Below are 21,249 nucleotides of genomic sequence, written 5' to 3' on the forward strand. Positions count from 1 at the left end.
TTTTGTGGAGCAATGGCTGCTACTTCTGCACAGGGGTGGATGTGGAGTCGGAGCCAGGACTGGTGGGATTGTGACGTGAAAGGATATTTCAGGATGTCAAAGGGCTACTTTTAACTACATCTGACAGCGTCTCTCCACAAGACCCTCAGTCCAGGCAACCCGTCTCCCTGAGAAAGCGAGTAGGAGTCGGGTTGTATTGGCGGGAGTGACAACTTGAATTCCGATATGACTGTTCGGACTTAGGTTGCATTGCAAAAAATCAGACCTGTATCTGATTGAGGACCACATACGATAGTGGCCCAAATCAGAATTTAAAAGATCAGATTCCGTGTGGTTTGTGTTGTTCACGCTGTTATGAAAAAAAACAGATCTGAGTCACATATGAGGAAAAAAAACAGCTAACAGCTCAATAAAGCCGGCTGAACTTAATAACCAACCTGAAGTTACCTCTTCACACATCGTCCACACTTATTCCTGCCAGGATGGTTACCATGGAGACTAATTACGGGACAGATCAGGCCAAGTCAGTAATTACATCAGTGTCATTTAAAGGCAATAAACACAGAGAGGATACTGAACAGAGCAGGCAGAAGTCCAAAACAACGAACCAGAGAAGACTCCTTCAGTTCTCCTCGACAAACGATATGACCTGCCTCATGTGGATGTATTCGTTTGTGACGCTGAAAATATTGAAATGCTTGTCGTAAAATTGCTCGTTTCAGCCAAATGAAAGTCACCTGTTCATTCCTGAGATTAGATAATTTTCATTATCAGCTCCCCTGATATATCCATACAAGTCGACCTGTTCCGCTCCTTTTTTGTGGGCGAGTTTCATTCACAAAAATGTTCCCAAAAGAAGAATTTCACACCGCGGAGCTTCTAGTCCTGCAGTCACAAATCAGCAGATAAATTTTATCAGCGTCAGACGTCGTATTAGAGGAGCTGCAACAGTTAGAAAACATGAATCCATCAGAGCAGCAGCTGCACTGTGACAGAAATAAAGAAGTAAGATGCTAAAAAAGGTCTTTCTAAAGCAAAACACTCCGTGACTAATATGAGAGGTGGTCATGTGACCGTCACAGAGATATTAGAGGAGAGAATATTACAGCCTACAGAAGGTTATGTCACACTGTCAGAGAGCTGCAGCTGTTTACTACTGAAATGTAGAAGCTGCTGCACCAAGATATGCTAATAAAAATCATCTAAAACAAACCTCTCAGTAAATTGGCAGCCATTATGATGATGATGATGATGATGATGATGATGATGATATGGTGAACAGAATATTAATTTTGCCTTAAAGGGAACTTTCAGTATTTTAAGGCTTGTTCAAGGAGAAGTCTCATTCTGAAGTCTTGCAAGAGTTGAGTTGTTATCGAAATCAGCTAAATATTCTTTATGTGAGGTGAAGACTCGGGGGAAGAAACAGTCTCAGTGGTTGTAAATGAAACACTGTTTACAAGACTGACGTCACCTGTTCACATCAGTCTACTGTCAACAGCTGCAGAGTTTACTGCTGCAGAACTGAATGTGCAACCATCTCTATTTCATTGAGTATTATCCTCAAGCCACATCGCTTACTTCTGATTCATTTTTCTGGGTAAATACAGTCTTTCTTGCTGTGAAACTCTAGAGGCAGTTATCTACTGACACACATGTTTTTGACTGTTGGGCAATAACAGAGTAATACCAGCCAAACATGGGTGTGGTTTCATGTAGGCACTAATAAACATGCCACAGACCAACAGCTCAATGCAGATGTTCAAAATATCACAGGACGGCTTTTAGATGATGTGTGACATAACATATATGTATATGTCACATATCTAATGTACCCGAATGCAACTCTGCCAAACCGTCTTTCACTCGTCTACAGTGAACTTTAATATATTCTGAAGACGCTTCAGGCGCTTTTCAGCTGTGTCAAGCCGCCAAGAGTTAGTTAACAACTGCACAGGAAATTACAAACACTTGCCCTCAAAATAAAAGCACAATGTCTGTCACAGGAAAGACAACCTTTAATCTCTATAAGCAGATATCTGCATATAAGTGCAGAACCTGCAGGCAAGGGACGACATTTTGGTATCATGTTGGAGCAATTCAAGTCCAATTTATTTATAAAGCTTATTAAAAACAACAACATTTGACCAAAGTGCTGTAGAATTAAAATAACAAAATAAATAAATAATAAGTTTACAGGAGCAGGCTTTGGTTGCATGCAGGTGAGCGGTCCGTGTAGGGAGTGAAGGTGGCGAAACGCATTGGCCGACATGTCGTCTGGACCTCAAACGTCTACAAAAAGTATCAATGTTTGTGTATAATGTGGAGAAACTTTCGACAAAGTCTGATTACACGATTGCCTCTGAAAAAATTACAAGAGTTGGTGATTCTCCCGGGGCGGTCTCAAGTTGCTTATCAGACTGTAAATGACTGGCGCACAGAGGAGGAAGTCTTGGCCCTGAAACATTGGGTGCGTTCTGATATGACCCATATTATCATACTATTAAGTGTGCCAGAAAAAAGATTAAGTATGTCCCAATACATAGTATGTAACTACCAGGATGTACCAGCATGCTTTTCTGACTATTCTGACCCACAATCCTCTGCGCAACATCAACTGAGCCGCCAAGAGAGCACAGACCAATGAGAACGCGCTGACGATGACGGAAGCCGCAATGGGACATGAAGTGCGTACTTTGTGAGGGCGGCTGCAGTACATACTAAGAGGAAGAAGTAGAAGTATGCATAGTATTCACAGTATCTACACGACACACCTACCTGGTAGGTTTAAGCATGAGCAGGGGGATGGTTAGGGTTAAAGGTCAGGGCTGTGTGTGTCTGTAAGACTGCAGATAGACCCTTAACGAAACATTCGCCGTTGCCCCGGAGACTAAATCGTCGTCAGATGATAGCCGATGGGCTCGGAGATTACCCTAAACTTTTATATGACCCCACAACTTCTCATCAATCTTTGAAGATAGCTTTGCTAATCATCTTATTTTTATATTGCTGTCTTCTTATTTTTGGCACTATAATAGACAGCAGAGCCCGACTGATAGTGGATTTTTGAGTCTGATACCGATATTAGTGTGTAAAAAAAATTCCCATATCGATATATCTGCCGATAATCTTGTACATAAACACACATTTTTTTGCAACGATCCCTCAAATGTGGTTATAAAACACTTGTGACAAAGCTATATAATGGAGGCAGGATATTTTACAGTTTAACAATAAACTTTATTGTATAAAATGATCAGTGAACTGACAGTGAACAGTAAACTTCACTGGGAATTTAATAATTATAAATAACTATAAATAAAAGAAAACAACTTTAAAAAATAAAAAAATTTCAGTGCATATCGGACAATATATACACTGATGCCAATATATCTGTAATAGGCCAATATCTGCTAATAATATCAGCTGACAGGTATATCGGGCGGGCTCTAATAGACAGTAAAAGGTTTTCGTTGTACAGTATAAAGTCCTGGTTATACTTCATATTCCAAACTAGTAAAAGTTATTGATAACAGCTGCGTGACGTGTGTTGAAGGTTGTTGGCGGAAGTGTGTCAGTGTGTATTTGCGGCAGCTTGAACGGGGGATGACTTTAGATTTTTCATCTTGTGTGTAGGCGAGGAAAGCAGAACGGTAACAGATAAACACAAACTACGTCTTGCATTATTCAACCAGAGTCTATTACACAAATACTACTACTGCAAAAGTCCCATAAAGAGTCTTTACGCAGTTAAATTAATGAAACTCCATCAACTCCTGCGAACTCGGAAACAGATCCTTTTTAATAACAGTAGTGAATCACATGACTCGTGATAGAAAAGTTATTTAATTTGACTTTACCTGGAAATGTCAGCTCTCTGGATGACTCTCTCTCCTCACAGAAGCACTTCAGTGTGTTTTCCTTCTCTCTGCTGTCAGCTCGGCGATGCACGGAGCTTTTCTACTGAGCTTTCGCTTCTTTCTTTCTGTCTTTCTCTTTTTCTTTCTTTTTTACGACACCCACAGTTTCAGGTTTCTTTTACCGGCACACGGCCAGGCTGGTGGATTAATCTCAGTGTACAGATGGAGGAGCTGAGACACTCTCTGGAGCTCAAAACTGAGCGACCCGCCTTCACTCATCTGGAGGGTCGAGAATAGAGTCTGTGGTGCCTTCAGGTGCGGCCCGGACAATTTACGATCAACGGGTTAAACGCAATTGAACCTTAAAACGACTCAACTTTATGCCGTTCACGTGGAAGGGGATATTCCTGTATCGATCCCATTATACTCATTAATAAGCAATTTACACGTAAAACAGCCTTTTCTGATTACTTTATCCAGAATGAGATCTTCATAGCGGTGTTTCCGACTGTGTAACTGAGTAATTTACTCAGGTAGCCTGCTGTGCTTAAGTACAACTTTAAGGTACTTTTACTTTACTCAGGGTTATCCATTACTGCTACTTTATACTTCTACTCCACTATATTTCAGAGAAATATTGTACTTTTTACTCCAATGTGTCTATTTGAAATTTAGTTACTTAAATTACTAATTAATTACTGATAATAAAACTTGATGGTTGCTAAAGATGAACCAGATATTTTAGTGGCGTGTATAAAATCAGTGTGTAGTTGTGTCTCCTTGTCACATTTCAGATGTCTATGAGTTGCTAACAGCTCCACCAAATAGTGATTTTTCCCTCTAAACTTCTCACATGCTTTCATTTCAATACATGTTCAAATGATCCAATATTTCAGCAGAAATCAAAGATTAGAGAAAAAGTCCAAAAACTGAAAACAGATTTGTGTATCAGAACTTTGTTTTTTCTTCTTTCCTCTCCCATTAATCATCTCACGACCCCTCAGATTTATCTGCTGACCCTTTGGAGGGGCCCGACCCCTAGGTTGGGAACCACTGGACTAAACTAGCTAACTGTAAATAAAAGTAGTTGAAACTAGCTCCACCTCCAGCAGCTACAACAGTAACATGCTGCTCTAACACTGATGAAAATCAGTGAGATCTATATTACAGGTGATTGATAAACATATGTTATGGGCTCATGTTGTTCTTGGAAATTTAACATGCAAAATGAATCAGCACATGTGCACAAAGCCTAAATACTCCCAACCAGGATTCTCTTCAAAACTTATGGCCACTAGAGGAATGTGCAGCCTTGGCACTGTGCACTATCTCAGTGCTTGCTAGTGTTATGTTTTATATTTAACCCTTTCATGCTGTTCTGTACTGAAAAAACATTCACAATCACACTATATTATTATGGTCCTATGTTCCCTAAAACAGCAGAACACCACATCCGTCATGATTTCAATTTTATTCAATGTGAAGAATGCAACATTATATTTTTTAAAAATAAATTTGGGTCAAATTTAACCAGGAACACCGTCTATGCACAAAAATGTCTTCTGGAGTAATGTCAACATCCAAACAGGCCCAGGGCCGCGATCAGAGAAAAATGCCGGATCAAACTGGAGAATAAGATACGCCACCACAGAGGAATTAGAGTAAGCATCACACACACTTTATTCAGTCACGCATAGACAGAGTTCTATGCAAGAATTTATTATACATTATATTCCAGTATTTGGAAAGTACTCAGATACTTTACTTTAGTAAAAGTACTAGTATAATAATATATATATAAAAAAAATCTCAATTACATCAAGTTACATTACAAATCCCTCATATAAAAGAAATATTATCAGCAACATGTACCAAAAGTATCAAAGGTAAAAATACTACTATTCTGCAGGGATGTATTATCATCAATTACATTATTAGATTGTTCATACTGGTGCATTAATGTATAAGTAGCATTTTATTGTTGCATGGTAAATATGGGATACATTGATCCAACTTTTTCTCAATACAGATCCCATACAGTGCTTTTTCCCATAGAAAATGAGTTTATTATTATATGAGACAAATCACTAGGAATATGCATGAACAATATACCAGGAGAACAGAACATTTCTGTGGTCAAAGACGCCCCCTGCTGGACAAATATTGTCCTTGTCAGTTGTAGTTTTAACTGTATGTGTGTGTTTTTAAATGTGTTTTAAATGTGTATTGTTGAGCCTTGTCAAAGGAACATTTCTGTTACTTTGTGACAAACACTAAAGTTATCTTAAAATGTCTTAAATAATGTAAACATGATTAAAAAAAAGGCCACATGGCAGATTGGAGAAGTGCAAAGGAGTATTACTGAGTGATTTAAGGGAAGAATATACACATAACAAAAATATGCATGAAGACACATCATGTGAGACATTAGGTAGCTTAAACCGATCTCAAGATTTATGATTCTTTAATTAGACTTAATTGCCCTCTTAATTGACTTACGGGTAAACTGTAAAGCAACAACAAAGTAATGATTCCCTGCATACTGGTAAACTAGAAACATTAATATAATAGCTTGATTCATACCTTTCAAGTTCCCATTCGAGGAATTTAACTGAATATAATACATTTTGAACAAAGCTTACGCTTTAGTAAGTTACAATAGAGCAATGTCTTTGACATCCCATTTGTGTGATCTTGCCATTTTAAGAGAGAGGTCTTAAACTACAGTTAAGCATTATAACTCTAGTGGCTGTAGCCCCACTTAAAACACTGCATTTGAAAATACATACCTCCAGAATTTACATTAAGTTTCCAGGTCAGAAATGTGTGGTTTGCAGATACAAGTACAAAGTCTTTAAACTGACCAAAGTTTGTTAAACACCACAAAAAGTCCAAGATTTCAAACGAAAAATACTTTATTTTCACTTTCAGAAAACATTTACAAGTAGTGTTAACATAAAGCAACTGAAGACAAAAACTCAAAAAAAAAAAAAAAAAAAAAAAAAAAAAAAGCAGCCATGTCTTAAACTTGTAAGTCAGGGATTTCCTGGTCATTTTAGGACACCCAAAATTGACACACTGCCACTCTTTGGCATTCTGCTCCTCCTGTAAAGAGAAGACAGACATGTTTTAAAAAAGCATGCTCATTACCATAAACATTTTACACACCTAGACAAGTTTTACACATAGCCTTGTTTGATCAGCGTTAAACAGGACATCTAGGGGCATCAATTGCTATACTGGATTTGTATCATTTACTTGGATTTTGGTGTAGTTCGTTGACTGGAGTTTGCATTCGTAGTCTGATTGTGTCCCCTTTAAGTGGGAAAGGCAAACCACCTCACCCACTTTACTGTCCAACATTGCAGCCTCCCTCCATAGGCTCACCACTACACATGTGCCATCCTGTAAAAGACAAAGAAATAGCTTTTAGGTACAAGATACAACCAAAACCACGTGCAAACTACTCACAATCCGCACACACGCTGTAGACTTTCACAGTGCACTGTCCACACACTGCACGCAGGCACTTTATGCACATTTTTGTTGTTTTGTTTTTTGTGCATTTGCATTTTACACCGCAATTCTTCCTCTTCTCTTCAGGCATGGTCGGCAGGATGGGACTCGCCGTTTGTATTGGCCCGGTGATGTGCTCACTGCGTTATTGTTTGCAGAGCTCCAGGATGAACACTCGTTATAGTTGTGTCTATGCAGCTCCGGTACAGGACACGCTTTCAGTGCAGCCATGTCCAGCATGTTACAGAAAACCGCGACTGGCCATCTTCTGGGAGCATCTTATCCAGCAGATCCACTCCCACCTAAGATAAGATAAGATAAGCCAATATTATTTTAGGGAAATTCAGGTGTCATAACAGCAACAGCAATGATAATGAATCACTGTTTTTGTCGGTGGTACCAACCAGGCTCATGTTTTTTGCCAGGAGCTTGTAGGCAAGGGGGAGTGAGGTAAAAAAGTTACACACTCTCCCCTTGGCTCTGGGTTGCGGGGCGACTTGGATCCCTCCCCAGATAGGGATATCCATTCAACATGTATTTAGTTTCTACATCTGCAGCGAGCCACAACTTTATGCCGAATTTGTCGGGTTTGTTGGGCGTGTACTGAGTGAAGGGGCAGCGTGACTTTGTGGGGAATAACTGTTCAATAGTTCAATAGTGATTTCTGCCCCGTTGTTTATATAAAGCGATGCTGTTGTCAATCAGCCTATCCCACACCTCACTGATCAGAGCAAACTTGTCACTTGACAATCGGATGCACCTTGTGTCCTTTCTGTCAAACCAACCCAGTCGCCAGAAGAAAACGTTGGCATTGAACGTTTCTGCAAACCACAGAAACGTTGAATATATACATTTCAACACGTGAGTTACGTATCATATCAACGTTTCTACAAACGTAGCATATTAACATTTCTACCCGTTGAATAATGATGTTTTATGGTGTGACAGCACTGTGGTTAAGGTCTGGTTAGGTTTAGGCACAAAGACCACTTGGTTAGGGTTAGGAAAATTTGATAATATGGCGGATGGAAGAAGTGAATTATCAAGTGGTTACCAAACAATTTTATCAAAAATCTTATGATCTGAAGGTCTTTGCACACCATTTTTTTCGTCCGAAATTGTCGCACGTTAAAAAATAAATACGTCACGTTTTGTTGATCACGTTTACACACCGACTCCGAAAGTTTCGTCCGTCATTAAAGTTTTCAGAGCAGGTTCGATTTTCTGTTTTTTTGCATCCGTCAAAAGCCTTTACAGAGTTGTTTGACCACTCAAAGCCACCGTACACGCAAACAACACAGCCTGGAAACACTGATACTATCAGCTCTAGCAGAGAAGTTATACACAGACTGATCACAGGACGACTATTGATCATGATCTTGTCTGTATGTCGCAGCGTTTTGAGGCTGTGCCCTGAATATCTGCGGATCCAGTCGAAAGGCTGATCACCTGTGATCAGGTGTGTGTGTGTGTGCTGCCAGCTGCTGTGCAGGATCAATTGGATCGTGGAAATTGGTGGTCCTTTTTTTACTGTGTGGTTCTTCCTTTTTCTTTCAAGTATTTAGAGGACCACAAAATCATCCTCACTGCTTGACGACTCCCATTTTGCCTCGTATTGCGAACTTTCGCAACGAATATAGTAATAAACTGGACTCAGTGTGCGAGGTTTCTGTGCGTAACGATTTTTGTCAGATGACGGATTATAAAAACGCATACGAAAAAAACGGACTTGGTGTGCAAAGACCTTTACTTCCACATCTTACACTTTACAAGCACAATTTGTACAAAAAATGTAGACAAACTTGTCCTCTCTCATCCAATGTTACTTCCATTAGAATAGGACTCAAGGTTTTTGAGTAAATCACCCAAAAGCACGGAGAGTGCTGACCAACAGTCTCATTCACTCCAATGTAATCTGAGGTGTGAAATTCGCTTCTCTGACCTCTACCACAGGGGTTGCTGTCACCATAGCAACCTGGGTGCTTTGAGGCTATTTTTAGACCTGTTTTAAAAATAGCTTCTATTCTCTTCTCCTCAATTGCAATTACACTACATAAGACACAATACATAACAAGCCAAGATAATTTAATCATACAATAAACATAACAAATACAATAAATACAGTTAATAAAAGTTAATGAATACATTTGTATATAAACTTTTAACAGTGCACAATAAATAACAATAAATAAGAATCCAATCAATATAATCAGTATAATAAATACAATAAATGATATAGTGAAGGATGTGCAGGGAATTAATAACTATATTACATTTTTATATTACATTTGCAAACAAATTATATTTCCCTGCTTGCACGTTGAATATGGCTGATGGACTTGCCTTGAACCTTTTATTATTAAAAACAACAGGAACAACAATGTACCTCAATCTTAGTGTAGTTGGTGGTTTGGAGCTGTAGTCCATAATTAGTGGTGCAGGTCTTCATGTGTGAGAATTTGACTCGGTCCCCAATGTTGAGGTCTGTGATGGCTGCCTCCCTCCAAAGGCTCAGATTTACCCTGACTGTGTCCTGTTAAAGATAAGGGAATATCATATTATTTATTTATTTATTTATTATTCAGACCCGGGCTGTTTTCAGACAATGCAAGAAGGAGATAAACATCACTTCCTTTGTCCATTGTTTTGCCTGCATAGGGGGTGCTATTCAGCCAGTTTGCATCACTGATTGAATATTGTCATGTAGACGTGTTCAGGCCGGGACTCTTATCAAACATGTGAAGTTTGGTGCAGACTGGAGCACGTACAATAAAGTTATAGCAACTTCCTCTGTCATGGCGAAGCATCAAATCTCAACGGTAACACAGGAAGTTGCTATAACTTTATTGTACATGCTCCAGTCTGCACCAAACTTCACATGTTTGTAAAGTCAGACCTGTCAGCCCAGGTCTGGAGACATCTACATGCCCGTGACAGAAGCCCTTGGACTGCACCGCGCCCCGACGTGTGCAGGGGTGCAAAGACCCGTTTAATTCATTTTGATCTTTTGAGCTGCATAACACGTCACTGAAGAACTACTCACTATACTTGATCCTACTCGATAAAATGTCACAGTTGCACAACATGTTACTCACATAACAATAAATTCAATATTAAAATGTCAAATAGTGAAACAAATGTGTGTGAGACAAATTTCTCTACTTTATTGAATAGAAAACATGAACATCCTACACTGAACAGCCTGAAATACAGTCCTGTATGTGATCGGCTTCAGAGGAGAAAGTGTGGGAACTTTGACCAAGCAGAGTGTCGTTTCTATTCATCTTTTTATAGACAGAGAGACAAAAAGGAAGTGGTTCTCTGTGTCACTTTTATTTTAACCTCCAACATGACAGACAGCCTTCATATGTGTGATGGACTCAGTGGATGAAAATAAAACATCCCTCCTTCACACTGAAAGAGGATTTGAGACTGACAGCTGACTTTTCTAAAATGCTATTAATGCTACATAATATTATGTCCAAGTGATACCGTAAAACTTGTCGTCTCTCTGTCTCATCATTGTGACAAAATAAGCATTTATATGATATATTGTGGCTCATTATTCTCATCTCTAAATCAATTATAACAAGTCAAATTTGAACCCACTGACAGGTCACTATTACAACAGCATGTTGAGCTCATGAAAAATCAGCAATCTGTATTTTAAATTCAGGTGAAGACAATGAAGTCTCCAGTCATGAAAAAGGCATAGTGCAATATATGCAAAGTGCAAGACATATATTGTATCTGAGTGATAGAGAATAATATTCAGTTCAACTTAAAAGCTTCAGAAATTTCAGGTAAACATTGAAGATTATATAGTGGAAAAGTAACACACACCAAGGGTTGTAGTGAGGTGCTGATCACTGGAAGCAGATTCAAAAGCAGGAAAGAAGTGTTGCACACTCTGGCTCCATATGTATTTCTCTTTCATTATGATGACGTTTTGGCCCTCAGGCCTTCATCCATGATTGTTGATCTGAGTCTTGTTTCAGAGTGATGTTGTTGGTGTCTTTATTTTCAGAGAGGAGCTGAATATAAGAGCGGAAGAAGAGGAGAGGGTTCGGTGGTATTTATAGGATTGCCGGAAGTAGCGTAGTTGAGGTGTGCTCCTGCTCCTGAAACTTAACTTAATAGCTTCAATAAAATTCTAAACAAAACATGTAGCGATGAACGGGCCCTCGCACCTCCACGCATGCTGGGCCACGTTGTCCACTGTTTTGCCTGCTGCTGGGGCTACTTCGCTGCTATTTTGTAGGGGGCGCTATTCAGCCAGTTTGCATCACTGATGGAATTTTGTCATGTAGACGTGTTCAGGCCGGGACTCTTTGTTGTAGTTTGGTGCAGACTGGAGCATGTACAATAAAGTTATAAAAACTTCCTCTGTCATGGCGAAGCATTAAATCTCAACGGTGCGAAGATGAGAATTTTCTGCAGGGTGAGACATGTCTGTCTTGCTCACACCTGTGGCATCAAAATTATGCAAGTTTTGGGCCCATTCACTGTAATTTCAATTAGTAAACAAAACTCAATGAGTTTGTGTGTAAAACAAATTAATTTCCTAATTTTCATCAAGTTTAGTTTTAGAAAAGTAAAGACTTTTAACCCACATGACCTGGTCAAAGTTTGATTGAAATGTGTACTGTCAGGTGTGTAGAGACAATAAGTAACTGCAGCTGGACACAGAAAAATACTCATATATTTGAATGGAGAGTGTGAGCGAACCGCTAGGTGCTTGGGCCATAATAAAGGAAAAACTGCAGTACAGAGCTACAAATTTTAGTTTTGATTTTATTTTTCTGCAGCACTTTATCACTAAACTGTCACTCTCACTCAATGAGCTCCATTAAACCCCCACACCCATCCCCCCCCTCCTATTCTCTCTCTCACCCTCTCAGTTGGAGAGAATGTCACTCTTCTTGTGAAATATCCTCATAAATCCCATGACTTTGGACAAATCCTACATTAAAAATCACTTTTTTTGTAGGAAATTTCATCACAAATCCATTGATACAGGTTTCAAAGTGGTCAGACTTATAGTTTAGACATCAGAGCCATTTGTTTGACACAAAGTCCATGCCTAGAGATTGCCTCCCCATTGGTTTACATTGTAAGGTGTGATGTGGCACTACAACTTTCAGGGCTTATTATATCTAAACCATTCGAGTTATTACAAAGTTTTTAACAACTTTTGTTCAGCACAGTGTCATAAGTCATGTATTCAAGTTTGAAGCTGATACCATTAACACCCTAGGAGAAGATAGTCTTTCTTGGGGGTCCAAAATTGGCGCAAAGTCGTAATTTGAGCATATTGCAGACTTCCTGTTGGATTTAGGTCAGGGGTGTCAGTGTATGATTTGTAGGTCTTGATGAGTCGAATAATTGAGTTTTGGTTTGCACTCTCTACGACATTCCTACTGGCCGTGGCTGCCATATTAGATACATAGGTGGCGCTATAGAGCACATTTTGGCACTTTGGGGGTTAATTTTTACATTTTATCAAATGTTTCACCGGACCTGATGTGTGTGCCAAATTTGGTGTGTTTTTGAGCATGTTTAGGGGGTCAAATTAAGGGTTGAAGTGGCGTAATAATAAAGAAAGAAGAAGAGGAAAGAAACACACAAAATACAATAGGGTCTTCGTCCCTTTGGGGCTCAGGCGCTAATTACATTTTTAAGTTGTGCTGCAGCCATAAAAACATGCTGTCTTATAGTGTTGAATATTTTAGTAATGGTAAGTGTCATGAAGTTGCAATGTGTTGGAACAGTGTCATACAGTATTTTTTTTTAGAGGAACTTGGTTGGTGGGACATTCAGTGTTCAGTGGGCCAGTTAATGATATCAAATTTTAAATTAATTTTTTAAAATAAAATATAAAAATATCATGATGACATTCAAGCTGTTATGTTTTAAATGTAAAACAGCTCACCATACTCAGACAGGAAATTGGTCTGTACACAGATATGTGACCACTAAATATTTCCTTATATGCACAAACTAAAAGTCGTTCTTCATTAGCATTTACTTGCTCCACCACCTGTGATTATAAATTTAACCCACAGGAAGCTCAGATTGTTGCAACATCAAACCATTTACTGGCAGTCAGTTGCAGCTCTAAACTATCACTAAACTATGTGTTGTGCGTCATACTCACTAATGAACAGGCTATGCATGTGACACTAATCCCTGAAATCCTAGTTGTCAGTTGATTCTTGTTTGTTAAAAGTATTTATTCGGTCAAAGCTGTTTTCTAGCCTGGAACAGTATTTAAGCTGCATCAGTTAGGATGATGTCAAACTTTACTTATTGACTAAAAGTGATCTTGTGGCTGCATAAAATAATCAATAATGATTTCTAATTTAATACAAAACATCTTTTTGCAGAATATCAAATCCAATATTAACATGTCACATAGTGAAACAGCTCATCATGAGAGACTCCGAGCAGCATCACCAACAGTCCAACCACAGCTTCCATGTCTCCTCACTGTTCAGCCTCTGTTCACCCAGTCAGCAGCTTTCAGACAAACTTCTCTACTTTATTCAATAGAAAACATAAACATCCTACACTGAACAGCCTGAAATATCTTCTGTTAGAGAAGATGGAAAGGAAGTGAAACTTGACATGGTCACTATTTACAAGAAAGAAAACCAGACACCCTCTTCCTCCTGTGATCTTTATGTTGTCGTGACTTCCTTGTCTCCTCCATCTTTCTTGTACTACTCAACAGTCACAGACATATAATGAAGCCTATGACAAACAAAACTCTGATAATATACTTTACACTAACATTACATTTCATTTAGCAGACGCTTTTGTCCAAAGTGACGTATACATGAAGTACAATCCAAGCCACAGGTGACAGTGATGCTTCATGTCAGTCATGCAGTACCAACCTAGCAGCTGTTGTCTGCTGCGTTTCAGTTGCCTTCCATGATGCTCAAAATACTTCAGACACAAACTGCAAAACAAGTGATTGATCAGTCTTTTAATACACAGAAAAACATTTATTGATTCAATAAATGAGGCCGTATTCTACCATCAAACTGGGGTTTTAGAATGACAGCTGGTAGTTCAACATGTAAACTGTCTATTTGTGCTCATGGGGAAAATATTAAAGGTCAGTTTAGCACAACTATGTCTCTGGATCATCATGTTTGCATCACAGCTGAATTTGAAATGTATTATCCTCACTGCAATGTAAATCATTCGCTCCTTTAAACTGTAAAATTTCACCCTTCAAAACTTTTTTGAAGGTGTTGGTTTATGTGATGTTTGGTTTGACTGATGGTTGTTGTTTCAAACTAACCACAGGTCCAGTTCCTCATTTATCACAGAAACACTGACGTGTCCTGCTGGTCCAGTGGTCGAAAGCTTGTTTGAAGTTCACCACTTAACTCTGTCATGTCATCCTGTCTCTCTCTCTCTCTTTGTGTTTCTCAGTAGATTCTGTCACTCTCAGTTTTCATGTACAACAACCAGAGTGTGGACTTCAACCAGAAAACAGAGTCAGTGGCCTTAACAGGCCCCTTGTTGACGTCAGCTGATCAAACTTGATCTTAAAATATTTATTTTACAATGTGTTGATAAATTCTATGAATATTAAATTATTGGTCACCAAAGCATTTATTCAATCAGAAACTCACATGCTCAGCATTGAAGAATGGGCAGGAGCCACCAGTTTAGGTTTTATAGTTGTATAATGTTGGCATAGTAGGTAGCGTCACATGACTGTGTCACGACATAAAATGACCAGTTTTTTTAATAGGTAAAAAAATAAATGTTTAATAGTGGCTCAGTCTGACCTTTCAGAGTTCAAGTACAGCAGTCGAATGTCTTTGGATCAAAAGCAGAATGACTGCTTAACAATTTGATCCCCATAAAATAAAATGGCTTTTTGATCAGATGGCAAAAAGATGGCAGATTGTTGGAGCAGCTTTATTATCCTGCCTTTATGCTGTCAGAAGTTCAACTGTCTTTTAAGAAGTGGGCTCAACTAGATAATCTAAGGTGGTTGTTTTTAGAACACTACAACTATCATGGGCCATAAACACTTATTTTATGGCACTGTGAATCAGCTGAATGGCATGTCATGGCTGTCGACCTTTAACCCCAAACTCTCACACCAAACCAATCATGTAACCTCTATCTTTGATTAAACCCACAACAAGTAAACAGCAAAACTGCTCAGGTCAAATTTAAGTACATAGTGTCATTTTAAATTCAAAGAAGAAGAAAATAGCACACAGTAGTTGGTAAAACTCAACCGAAGTTAAAAAGCATTTTAATAAAGAAATAAAATGTGATGAAGAATAACAGCAATGAAGAAGAACAACACTGAAATGAACAAAACTAACACAAAGTTAGATTAAATTAAATTTGGTATAATTCATGAAAGACATTTTCTAAGAATTTTTTTATATAAAAATATAAAAACGCTGAACACTGCGTATCACCTGCTTTTACGGACCTTAGCGTACACACATTCATCTTCTGATGGTTTAACAGTTTTCCGAGGTCGCCCTGAAAAGTTGACTTGGCCATACTCCACCTCCATCTCTGCTGTCTGATGCATCTGCCTCCCCTGTCGCTGCACGAACTTGACATCAGCATAGGTCAATTCTTGGTCATCTTCCTCTTCTGTAGAGTGGAAGGAGGAACACATTAAACACTGCATGACTACACATAGTCAGTGATAACAGCGGATTGTTAAAGAAATTCTTTGACATTTTGGGCAGCAGACCTGAAAAGACTAATAGCACTCTCCTGTTTGTACATTAAATATGAAGCGATAGCCAGGAGATGGTTAGCTTAGCACAAAGACCGGAAACAGCTAGTCTGACTCTTTCAAAAAGTCTAAAGTTCATTAATTAACAAGATATGACATGAATTACTGAACTTTAGAGGTGCTGGCAGGCAGATTTTTATACCTTCATATGGAGCCAGGCTAGCTGTATCCCCCTGTTTCCAGTCTTTGTGCTAAGCTAAGCTAACCGGCTGCTAGCTTCACATTTAACAAACATATAAGAGTGGTATTGATCTTCTCCTCTAACTCTGAGAAAGAAAGCTAATTAGTGTCCCAAAATGTCAAACTATTCCTTTAATCTATGAGTGGACAAAAAACAATCATCTTTTAATGCAGTAATGACAAAAGAAACTTTGTACCTTTAGGTTTGTTGTTTTGCTTTTTCTTGTGACTACAGACGACTGCCACCCCGACTATTAACAGAATTACCAGCGCTGAGAGGACACCAGCCAGTACTGAAAAATAACATGTTTTAGTAATAAAAGACACAAGAGAAACAGATCTTTCAGTAAACATGTTCTTGATGAAAGGTGTTTTCATGCAGACATACATGGGAAGAAAAGAGAAAATGACATGAATGAATCCACTGCAGCAGAGTTAGTTTTCACTCACTAATGTAAATGTACCATGAGTCATCACTGCTGTTGGTCACAGTTTGATTGTAGAGTGTGATATTACTGGATGGTTTATCTCCTTACCTGTGATCATGGTAGGGGTTGTTGTTGGATCAACACACAGAGTGTTATTGGCTGAAAACACCCACTGTGATATGTTTGTCCCATCGGGTAAGGTGCAGTTGATGAATATGAAGCCTACGGACAAACAAATAGATCAACTGTGACTAATGTACAGTGTAATCATCAATTATCAAGTTGATTTCTAGTTATGTTCTGTCTCACCACACGTAGATATCTTCTCTCCTTTCGAGACATTACTGATGTGATTCCTGACAGAGCAGACCAGTAGTCCTGAGACGTCTTGTTTCAGAGTGATGTTGTTGGTCTTGTTATTTCCAAAGAGGAGCTGAGCGTCTGTCAGTGAGTGTCCATCCAGAGTCCAGCTGTACTGAGGACTGTCCCCTCCCTCAGAGGAGCAGGACACCCTCATCTCTCGCTGGGACAAACACCCAGAGTCCAGCAGGACAGAGGACACAGGAGCTGAGAGAAACAATGTGGCCATAAACATATTCAGTGCTTACAGTGTATGTATACAATGCTTGCTAGTTATGTGGCAGACTTTGAATATTTCATGTGAAATGTTTGTTTGCAAAGGTAAAATGTAGAAATAGTATTTGTATAGTAGTATGTGTATTTGTGTGTATTTCCCTAGTTTCATTTTTCAAAATCATTTGTATTTTGAATTTTGAATCTACAATTCAAATTATGTAGCTGTTGGTTTATTGTGAATAACAGAAATGAAATTATAAGATTAATAATAGCAAAAGTAGTTATTTACCTTGAATAGACAACTGAAGAGTCCGCTGTTCTGATACATGTCCATTTGAATCAAAGATTTGAAGGGTATATTCAGCACCATCAGTCCTTATCAGGTTATTTATCCTAAATGTTCCATTACTGGGAGTAAAGACGGATCTGTCCTTCATCAGATTATACACAATCTTATCCTCTCTCCAATTAAGTATTGTTACGGTTTTGTTTTTATACCATTGGTATCTAAATATTTCTGAGGCGCTGTCCATCAGCTGGAACACCACAGTTCCTCCCAGAGCTCCATAACACTGAGCTCCATCCTGTCTGCCATCACAGTGGGTTTCAATACCTGGAAATATAGAAAAATACAGTGAAGGAAATGTTATCACAGTTGAGGTCATTGCATTTCTACTAAATTAACAACTGTGACAATGTTTTATGCAGGTGCAGATATTCATGTTTTAAAACAGAAACAACTCTGTCTCTCTCAGAGCACAGTTAGCATTACATGTCAATGTGTCTCTGTAGTACATTTAGGCATTTGGTTTAATCTAGCTTTACTAATTAACCTCACCTGGTCATTACAAAGTCATGCTGTGTTTTCCTCCACCCCTACAAATCTTTATATCTGAAGTTTTCCAGAGATACCAAATCATATGTTGGAAGTTCAACTCACAGTAATTTCTATGGTGCTTCCAAAAAATAATGTTAGTATAAGAATCATAAGTGTATTTGTTTTCTTACGTCAGAAAAAAAACGTTAAGAACGGGAGAAAAATTAAATATCTGAAGAGAGGAAGTCCTTACATCCTTAAAGTATAATGTAATACATTCATCTGTGGTGGATACTAACTAATATTTTCTATACATGCACACTGATGTGGAATTTAATCTCTGAATGTTCTTTTACTCTATGAAACAACTTTTTATTAGGGCCTGAGCCCGAAAGGGGCGAAGACCCTATTGTATTTCGTGTGTTTGTTTCTTTCCTCTTCTTCCTCTTCTGCTTTCTTTATTATTACGCTACTTCAACCCTTAATTTGACCCCCTAAGCATGCTCAAAAACTCACCAAATTTGGCAGACATATCAGGTCTCGTGAAATATTTCATAAAATGTAAAAATTATCTCCCAAAGTGCCAAAATGTGCTCTCTAGTGCCACCTACATAACTAAAATGGCTGCCACAGCCCGTAGGAATGTCGTAGAAAGATCAAACCAAAATTCAATTATTCGTCTCATCAAGACCTACAAATCATATGCTGACACCCCTGACCTAAATCCAACAGGAAGTCCGCAATATGCTCATCAAATTACGACTTTGCGCCAATTTTGGACCCCAAGAAACGCTATCTCCTCCGAGGACGTTAATGGTATCGGCTTCAAACTTGAATACATGACTTATGACACTGTGCTGAACAAAAGCTATTAAAAACTTTGTAATAACTCAAACGGTTTAGATATAATAAGCCCTGAAAGTTGTAGTGCCACATCACACCTTACAATGTAAACCAATGGGGAGGCAATCTCTAGGCATGGACTTTGTGTCAAACAAATGGTTCTAATGTCTAAACTATAAGTCTGACCACTTTGAAACCTGTATCAATGGATTCGCGACAAAATTTCCTACAAAAAAATATGATTTCTAATGTAGGATTTGGCCGAAGTCATGGGATTTATGAGGATATTTCACAAGAAGAGTGAAATTCTCTCCAACTGAGAGGGCGAGAGAGAGAATAGGAGGGGGGGATGGGTGTGGGGGTTAATGGAGCTCATTGAGTCAGAATGACAGTTTAGTGATAAAGTGCTGCAGAAAAATAAAATCAAAACTAAAATTTGTAGCTCTGTACTGCAGTTTTTCCTTTATTAGGGCCCAAGCACCTAGCGGTTCACTCACACTCTCCATTCAAATATATGAGTATTTTTCTGTGTCCAGCTGCAGTTACTTATTGTCTCTACACACCTGACAGTACACATTTCAATCAAACTTTGACCAGGTCATGTGGGTTAAAAGTCTTTACTTTTCTAAAAATAAACTTGATGAAAATTAGGAAATTAATTTGTTTTACACACAAGCTCATCAAAAGTTTTCAAATTATTAATTGAAATTACAGTGAAAGGGCCCAAAACTTGCGTAATTTTGACGCCACAGGTGTGAACAAGACAGACATGTCTCACCCTGCAGAAAATTCTCATCCCCGCACCATTGAGATTTGATGCTTAGCCATGACACAGTAAGTTGCTATAACTTTATTGTAAATGCTCCAGTCTGCACCAAACTTCACATGTTTGTAAAGTCAGACCTGTCAGCCCAGGTCTGGAGACATCTACATGCCCGTGACAGAAGCCCTTGGACTGCACCGCGCCCTGACGTGCGCAAGGGTGCAAAGACCCGTTGAACGCTGCTTGCAGCTTTAATTCATTTTGATCTTTTGAGCTGCATAACACGTCACTGAAGAACTACTCACTATACTTGATCCTACTTGATGAAATGTCACAGTTGCACAACATGTTACTCACATAACAATAAATTCAATATTAAAATGTAAAATAGTGAAACAGCTCACCATGAGAGACTCCGAGCAGCATCACCAACAGTCCAACCACAGCTTCCATGTCTCCTCACTGTTCAGCCTCTGTTGACCCAGTCAGTAGCTTTCAGAAAAACTTCTCTACTTTATTGAATAGAAAACATGAACATCTTACGCTGAACAGCCTGAAATACAGTCCTGTATGTGATCGGCTTCAGAGGAGAACGTGTGGGAACTTTGACCAAGCAGAGTGTCGTTTCTATTCATCTTTTTATAGACAGAGAGACAAAAAGGAAGTGGTTCTCGCTGTGACTTTTATTTTAACCTCCAACATGACAGAGAGCCTTCATGTGTGATGGACTCAGTGGATGAAAATAAAACATCCCTCTTTACACAAAAAGAGGATTTGAGACTGACAGCTGACTTTTCTAAAATGCTATTAATGCTACATTAATGAATGAAATTCATTAATTAATTAATGAAATGTGTACTGTCAGGTGTGTAGAGACAATAAGTAACTGCAGCTGGACACAGAAAAATACTCATATATTTGAATGGAGAGTGTGAGTGAACCGCTAGGTGCTTGGGCCCTAATAAAGGAAAAACTGCAGTACAGAGCTACAAATTTTAGTTTTGATTTTATTTTTCTGCAGCACTTTATCACTAAACTGTCATTCTGACTCAATGAGCTCCATTAAACCCCCACACCCATTCTCTCTCTGTTTGCGCTCATGGGGAAAAGATTAAAGGTCAGTTTAGCACAACTATGTCTCTGATCATCATGTTTGCATCACAGCTGAATTTGAAATGTATTATCCTCACTGCAATGTAAATTGATGCCTTTAAACTGTAAAATTTCACCCTTCAAAACTTTTTTGAAGGTGTTGGTTTATGTGATGTTTGGTTTGACTGATGGTTGTTGTTTCAGACTAACCACAGGTCCAGTTCCTCATTTATTACGGAAACACTGACGTGTCCTGCTGGTCCAGTGATCGAAAGCTTGTTTGAGGTTCACCACTTAACTCTGTCATGTCATCCTGTCCCTCTCTCTCTCTTTGTGTTTCTCAGTAGATTCTGTCACTCTCAGTTTTCATGTACAACAACCAG

At 38.7% G+C, this 21,249-nt stretch overlaps 2 protein-coding genes and 1 long non-coding RNA gene across 4 annotated transcripts in view; all 3 read right to left on the reverse strand.

The window, feature by feature from the left end:
• The window catches only part of capn5a (calpain 5a), a 36,368-nt gene extending 32,206 nt beyond the window's left edge, over nucleotides 1–4,162 (reverse strand). The window contains exon 1 of the mRNA XM_067595528.1: nucleotides 3,861–4,162. The gene's annotated coding sequence lies outside the window, so the exon portion shown is untranslated. The remainder of the gene's footprint in view (nucleotides 1–3,860) is intronic.
• A 2,191-nt stretch (nucleotides 4,163–6,353) lies between these two features.
• LOC137186531 (uncharacterized) lies at nucleotides 6,354–9,939 on the reverse strand. 2 transcript variants are annotated; one of them, XR_010929029.1, is made up of 3 exons: nucleotides 9,763–9,939; nucleotides 7,119–7,678; nucleotides 6,354–6,965 (listed from the first exon to the last, which is right to left on the reverse strand). It is a non-coding gene; the product is annotated as an uncharacterized lncRNA (long non-coding RNA). The 2 variants fall into 2 exon arrangements; XR_010929028.1 differs by having other exon boundaries at nucleotides 7,781–9,939.
• A 5,707-nt stretch (nucleotides 9,940–15,646) lies between these two features.
• Nucleotides 15,647–18,201, reverse strand: LOC137186532 (uncharacterized). The gene is made up of 4 exons (XM_067595531.1): nucleotides 17,085–18,201; nucleotides 16,884–16,997; nucleotides 16,545–16,640; nucleotides 15,647–16,019 (listed from the first exon to the last, which is right to left on the reverse strand). Exons 1-4 carry the CDS (start codon nucleotides 17,368–17,370, stop codon nucleotides 15,832–15,834), a joined length of 684 nt encoding a protein of 227 aa, XP_067451632.1. The 5' UTR covers nucleotides 17,371–18,201; the 3' UTR covers nucleotides 15,647–15,831.
• Between the last annotated feature and the right edge of the window lie 3,048 nt (nucleotides 18,202–21,249).

Source organism: Thunnus thynnus, chromosome 7, assembly GCF_963924715.1.
Source record: "Thunnus thynnus chromosome 7, fThuThy2.1, whole genome shotgun sequence".
NCBI classification, from domain to species: domain Eukaryota; kingdom Metazoa; phylum Chordata; class Actinopteri; order Scombriformes; family Scombridae; genus Thunnus; species Thunnus thynnus.

Coding starts and splice junctions, on each gene's coding strand:
- LOC137186532 (XM_067595531.1), bottom strand. CDS start 17,370: ATGTTTATGGCCACATTGTTTCTCTCAGCTCCTGTGTCCTCTGTCCTG. Junction 16,998..17,084: donor AGAGAAGATATCTACGTGTG/GTGAGACAGAAC, acceptor GTTTGTCCGTAG/GCTTCATATTCATCAACTGC. Junction 16,020..16,544: donor GCAAAACAACAAACCTAAAG/GTACAAAGTTTC, acceptor TCCACTCTACAG/AAGAGGAAGATGACCAAGAA.